General features: G+C 41.5%; 1 gene segment (V, D, J or C); it reads right to left on the bottom strand.

Moving 5' to 3' along the window:
• Nucleotides 1-3,222: 3,222 nt before the first annotated feature.
• LOC114037809 lies at nucleotides 3,223-5,389 on the bottom strand. The segment is given in 2 exon segments: nucleotides 3,223-3,960; nucleotides 4,904-5,389. Coding segments are annotated over 2 exon segments (594 nt in total).
• Between the last annotated feature and the right edge of the window lie 1,791 nt (nucleotides 5,390-7,180).

Here is a 7,180-nt window from a genome sequence, read left to right as displayed (position 1 = left end):
TGTGTATGTGTGTATATATATATATATATATATATATATATATATACTAGTTATTGTTGGTGATGGTGGTGTTGGTGCTGTTAACTCAATAATCTCAGGAGAAACAAGATGTCAGGGGATCCAAAGGGCCTTGGAGAGATGCCCAGTAGGCATAAATAATAATAACCTCACATTTAGGTAGCTTTTTATGGTTAGCCAAATGCTTTCTTCATGACTACCCTGAAAATATTATTATTCCCATTTTTTACGGATGAAAAAACTGAGAATCAGAGAGGGGAAATGTGTTGCACAGTGGTAACAGTTTCAAATCCAATTGATCCAGACTCATTATCAAGGAAGACAAAGCAAGAAGGTGCTTAAAAGACCTACTCGAGCATATGGATGGCCAGAAAAGGAAGTAGGCTAATCAGGAACCAGGAGGGAAGGATGGCAGGTGGGCACTCCAAGGGCTGCACTGGCAGCCATCGAATAGCCCATGACCCAGAGAAAGAGTCTCCCATCTCTTGGCTGAATGCCCTAGGGAGTAGCTTTGGCAGGACACAGATAAGTGCTGTGTGAGCCAAAAAGGCAAGAAGGGGTCATGATCTGCCTCAGTAAAGTGAGAGGATCATGTGTCCACTTGTGAGAGTATCCCAGAGCTCAGAGAGGAAGCTGTAGGAGGCAAAAGGCTCAAGAGAAAGATCCCATTTTTTTTTTTTACTGAATTAGAATAAAACAATAACAAAATTAGTTTGGAAGAACAAGAAGTCAAGACTATCAAAGGAGCTAATAAAAATGTAAAGGAAGGAGGTTTAGCAATACTAGATCTTAAACTGTATTATAAAGCAATAAATATCAAAACTAGCACCGGTTGAGAAATAGAAAGGTAGATCAGTGGAACAGAGTAAACATACAATTCACATTGTATTTGATGAGCATAAAGACAGGTTTTGGGGATAAAAATTCATAATTTGGTAAAAATTATTGGGAAAACTGGAAAGCAGTATGGCAAAAATTGGGCATAGGCCAACTTCTTACTCCATTTAACAAGATAAGGTTAAAATAGATACATGAACTATATATACAGAGAGATATGAGAAAAATTTTTAGAACATGGAACATATCACCTATCAGATTTATGGACAGGTGAACAATTTATAAATAAACAAGAAGCAGAGAGCAGTGTGAGGTGCAAAATGGATAATTTAAATTGCATTAAATTAAATTTTTTTGTACAAATAAAACAATGTAGCTAAGATCAGAAGGAAAGCATAAAACTGGGGAAATTATTTATAGGCAGTTTCTCAGATAAAGGTCTCATATGTCAAATATATAAAGACCTTTGTCTAATCTATAAGAAAATGAATCATTCCCCAATTAATAAATGGTCAAAGGATATGAAGAGACAGTTTTTAGATAAAGAAATCTAAACAATTTATAGTCATATGAAAATTGCTCTAAATCAATATTGATTAGGGAAATGCAGGTTAAAACAACCTGGAGGTATCATTTTACACCCATCAGATTGGCTAAAATGATCAAAGGGGAAAGCGACAAATGTTGGAGGGGATGTGGAAAAATTAGGAAACTAATTCACTGTTGGTAGAATTGTGAATTGATCCAAATGTTTTGGAGAGCAATTTAGAATTATGCCCAAAGAGTTATTAAAATGCCTATACCCTTTAACCCAGAAATACCACTATTAGGTCTATTTCCAAAGATGATTATGGAAAAAGGAAAAGAATTTGTATGTTCTAAATGAATTACAGCAGCTCTCTTTGTGGTGGCAAACAACTGGAAATCAGGGGGATGCACATCAACTGGGGTATGGCTAAACAAGTTGTGGTGTGTGATTGTGATGGAATACTACTGTGCTATCTGAAATGATGAGCTTGGGGCAGCTAGATGGTGCAGTGGATAAAGCACCAGCTTTGAAGTCAGGAGGACCTGAGTTCAAATCCGGCCTCAGACCAAACACTTGATACTTACTAGCTGTGTGACCCTGGGCAAGTCACTTAACCCCAATTGCCTAAGCAAATAAATAAAAAAAAGAAATGATGAGCTCGATAATCTTAGGAAAAACACGGGTGGGGTTGGAGGAGATAACGAAGAACAAAATGAACAGAACCAAGAGCACCTTGCAGATATGAACAGCAATATTGTTTCAAGAGCGACTTTGAGTGACTAAGTCGTTTTGACTGCTGTAAACACCCGAGTTAACTCTAGAAGACATATGAAGGAAGAGGCTATCAGCATCAGAACTGATAAATCAGTTATCAGAACTGATAAATAGAAGTACATATAGAATGTTTTTTACATACACACACACATTTGTGTCTAATGGTGGCCACCTCTAGGGTTGGGGTGGGGGGAGGAAAGGAAGAAAAAAAAGGATAAAGATAAATTTAGATGATAACTTTATTATGTATTAGAAGAAATAGCAAGTTTTACACAATAGATGCTCAGTTTCATGTACATCCTCTGGTTTTTTTCCTATTCTATTATGTTTTGGAAATGCTTGTTTTATTTCTTAAGTTCAGAATAAAATGAGTAGAACTAAAAAAAAAATGTCTCACAATCCAGTGACCCCATCCTTCCCGCTTTGCACAGTTCTGAGACTAAAGTTGGGGAACAAACCTTGGAAAATACGTCTTCCTGTTATCTGGGAGGAAATTCTAGCACCGATGACCTCACAATTGAAAGGGATGACCTGCTCCAACCTCCAATGCCCTGTGCACAAACCGTCTTTGGAAATCTTGAATTAGGATTCTGCAATTTAGCAGATCCTGGCTGGCCCTTTATCTTTCAAGGAGGAAAATGCATGGGTGAGCAGTGGTTCCAGTCCAGGCTCTGATACCTGCTACCTGTGTGACCTTGGACAAGTCACTTTACCTCCATGGTGAAGTTTCCTTATCTGCAAAATGAGGGGGCTGCACTAGATTGCTTCTAAAGTGCCTTTCAGGTAAACCTAGCATCCTATAAGTGTAACCTCTCTGGACCTTAATTTCCTCCTCTCGTAAACTAAGGGTCTTGGGCCAGACACCTCCTGAGGTCCTTTCCACCTCCAAGTCTATGATCATATTAAATTTTATTTTTTAGGCAATTGGGGTTAAGTGACTTGCCCAGGGTCACGCAATTAGTAAGTGTCAAGTGTTTAGTCTGAGGCCGGATTTGAACTCAGGTCCTCCTGACTTCAGGGCCAGTGCTCTATCCACTGTGCCACCTAGCTGCCCCCTGATCATACTAATTTTAAAACAGATAATTTTCACCTCCAAGGCACCATCCAAGGCCCAACTAATGACTTTTTGTGGGATTTGGTTGAGTGATGTGACCCTGTCATCCACTGGTAGATGCTTCCTCTGGTTGGTGAGCCTGAGTTGGAGCAGAGACACTTCCCAAGGACCTGAACAGCTGTGGGAGAAGAGGAAGGAAGATAAAGAAAATCTCACAGTTGGACCAAGAGACCCAGAGCCAGGTCTGAGACTCCCCATCCTAGCATTGAGCAGAGCAGAGACAGCAGCAAGATTTCCTGTGCTGACACGCAGCAGCCGCCATTGGTGGTATCTAGATGTGGGACCTGGGGCAGACACTGAGGATTCCCCAGGTGCACGAATATGCAGTGTGAGAGTTCTTGTTCAGTGTCTCTGTGGGTTTGACTCATAGTGCCATCCCAGCAGGCACAATAGTACAGCCCCGCATCTGCCTCTGTGACTTGGTGGATTCTGAGGCTTGCTGACAAGTCGCTCTCCCGTTTCTTGGCCTCATACCTCTCCTCACTGACCCCATCTTCATGAATGACATTGTCATTGGATGAAAGATAGAGAATCCGTTCCAGACGCCCACCGGGCTTCTGGCGGTACCAGTGAATGTAAGCGGACCCAAAAGAAGTCACATTCACTCGGCATACCAGAAAGGCGGTGTTACCACTTCTCTTAGTGTTGGATGGCATAAACTGGGTCAGTATGGGTTCCATGCTTGCACCTACAAGAGAAAAGAATCTATCCTGGACCGCCAGATAGCAAGAGCTCTGGTGTCCAAAAAGAATCAAAATATATAGCTGGTCACTTTGGGATGGAGTTGGACTTTGCTAGGTGGAGAGTTGAAGTTTGGGGAAGAAGATGAGGTAATGAAATGAGTCTTTAAAATGATTGTAGAATAAGCTGTCAGAAATACCTGCTGATGAATGGCCCAAAAATTCTTGTAAAGTAGTTATTAGGTACTTTAATCAATTATGCATAAAATAGTCACTGGGCTTGTGATAGCTGTATTCTTTATTTATTAAGTGTACTCCTTTGGCTTTTTTTTTTTAGGATTAAAGGAATTTTTATTTTTTTTAATTAAAATTTTTAATTTACGGAATAAAACAAACATTTGCATGGCATAGTACAGTCATTGTTTGAATGAATAAAGGATTTTGTTAGGCTAGTTTGACTTCTTGTATCTACTTAGAGAATGAAACAGAGACACCGACTTTCCAGCTAAGAGGGAGCTAAAAGGGCCGTGGGTGTTTCTGTCTCTGTCTTTAGACTCAACTCAAGACTGTAGACTTAAACAAGCCTAACCAAATGCATTTATCCATTCAGATGGAGGTTTGGCAATGTCTTTCAGGGAGCCTTTAGTACAGCCAGTGCTCTTATGGTAGAGATTGCGGCCCTGCGACGTTTGCCGGGGTCACCCGTTTGGGTAAGTGACCTCAGGTAGGACTCCAGCCCAGGGGCTCTGACTCCAAGGTCACTACATCATGCTGCATCTCTCAGAGGAAGAGATATGGTGTTGCCTTAAAAAGAAACCTCAGATTCAGTCTTTTATCCCACAGTTCAGGCTGGCTGTCTTTGCAAGGAAAGTGTCAGGTTTTTTTCCCTCACCCATTTCTTGGCCCCTCCATGAATGGATACCAAACAAATGACAAAAAGAAAGAACTCACCAATCCCAAGAAAAGCCAGGATCAGAAAGCAAACCAGTAGCACTTTGGTGGTCTCCATAATGGAGAGGGAGAAGGCCAGAAGTCATTCAACAGAAGGGAAGTGATGCCTGTGTTGGAGAGGAAGGAAATGACTCTAAGCAGAAAGTGGCTAACCAGAGACAAACTCTTTTTGGCCACAGATGCACAGCCACCCACAAGGGAAAAGGGGTCTTGCTTAATTCATTGGCAATATTCCATTGAATTCCATCCTTTCGCTGTTTACCAGCAGCACCCTTGTCCACAGGTGCCCTTCATTAGAAAAGGGTGTTCTTACAAAGAAAGTGAGCTTCTTGCAATGGTCCCTTGGTTTTCCCTGGAAATTGTAAACACAGGTATAACATCTGCCTTGGAATACCGCACATCTGGATCACAGCTCTGATGTATGTGGGATGCTTGTTTTCTTATCGCACATGGTAAGTGCCCTCATGCTCCCACTCCAAATTGCACCCCACTCACTTTACTGGAACATATCTCTTAAATGTTACCAATGATATCTCTGCTGTGAAATCCAGGGTTTTCTTCTCAGTCATCAATCTCATTGGTCTCTCTTCGGAATTTAACTCAGTTGACTCTCCTTAGATATGGGGTTAAATGGAGCAAAGATGGATCAACAAGGAGCATAAGAAGAACACTAAGCTCTTAAGAGCCTAAAGATTTCATGGGAATTTAAATAATGTGCAGAAAATCAGTAGGAAGGGCTGCCCTGACAATCAGAGAAATAAACCTCTTGACACCACATTAGTGAATTGCTCTATTTTGTGGGCAAGAATAACCATGTGGGAGATCACTTGGATGGGGAGAGGGGAGAAGAGAGACAGAGGAAAGCAGCTGATGGGCTCCCATCAAGTCCATAGGGGAACAGCGAAGGGTTAGTCATTCTTCCAGGCTCTGAACAACAATGAAAGCAATGGGAAAATAGGCTCAAAAATTGAGTAGAGGGCCTGGGCTGGTGCCTCAAGATGGAGTTCTCCTCTAAGAAGTGGCTCTTTGCTGGTACCACTAAATCACATTTCAGTGGGAGAAGAGGTTTATGTCTGTGCTAAGAGACAGAGACCTTCTAGTGGGTGAGGAAGCTAGGTGGCATAGGGGAGATTCTAGGCTGGACCTGGAATCAGAAAGACTTGTATTTCAATCTGACCTCAGATACGTCCTAGCTGTGTGATCTTGGGCAAGTCACTTAACCCTGTTTGCCTCAGTTTCTCTAATTGTAAAATGATAATAATAGTAGCATTCATCTCTTAACATTATTGTGAGGAACAAATGAGATCTATGTAAAGTGCTTAGCACAGTGCTGGGCACATAGTAGGTACTATGTAAATACAAGCTATTATTATTATTATTATTGTTATTGTTATTATTATTGTTACTACATCTTGGGGAGATTTGTACTTTAGGAGATTACCTAAGGTTGTGCCTTCCTGGACATCATCTGCCCCAAAAGAGGCACTGTATGGATTCTCTAAAGGCAGCCAGCTCCCCGAATGTTTTAGAACAGGGGGAGTCATACAACCAGAGATTGTCTGAGACTGTCTTAAAAGTAGCAAGGCAAAGTCGGGAAGCAGGAGCAGGACTCTGGACTTCAAGCAGCAAAAGAGGTCTACCACACACATCTGCTTCCATCTGATGCTGATATTTTTAATGGGGCAAAGCAGAGAATAGGGAGGACTAGCTAAGAGCTACAGAATCAGCACCATGGAGATGGATGGAAGGAACTGAAAGGGGATAGTTCAGAAGCTTTGTCTTCATGAGACGCAGAAAGAGTAAAGAAGGAACAAGTCAAAATAGTCAATAAGCATTAGTTGTTCAATTGTCTTCAGTCACATCTGACTTTTTGTGGCCCCATTTGGGGTTTTCTTGGTGGAGATACTGCATCGGTTTGGCATTTCTTTCTTCAGCTCATTTTACAGATGAGAAAACTGAGGCAAGCAGGGTGAAGTGACTTGCCCAGGGTCATACAACTAGTAAGTGTCTGAGGTCAGATGAGTCTCAGGAAGATGAGTCTTCCTGACTCCAGGTCTGGCAGTCTACCCACTGCAACACTTAGTTGCCCCAAACATTTATTGAATACCTACTATGTTTCAGGCATTCTGCTAAGCGCTGTGGATATAAAGAAATGCCCTTCCCCCAACAAAAACAAACAAACAAGCAAACAAACAAACAAACAAAAACAACCCAGTCCCTGCTCTCAAGGAGCTCCCAGTGTAACGGGGGAGACAACAGGCAAACAATGTTCAAAGT

The sequence above is a fragment of the Vombatus ursinus genome, unplaced genomic scaffold (genome assembly GCF_900497805.2).
Source record: "Vombatus ursinus unplaced genomic scaffold, bare-nosed wombat genome assembly UNPS02010590.1, whole genome shotgun sequence".
Lineage (NCBI taxonomy): Eukaryota > Metazoa > Chordata > Mammalia > Diprotodontia > Vombatidae > Vombatus > Vombatus ursinus.
The sequence above is the reverse complement of the archived record's forward strand: the minus strand, read 5'-3'. Positions and strand labels throughout refer to the sequence as shown.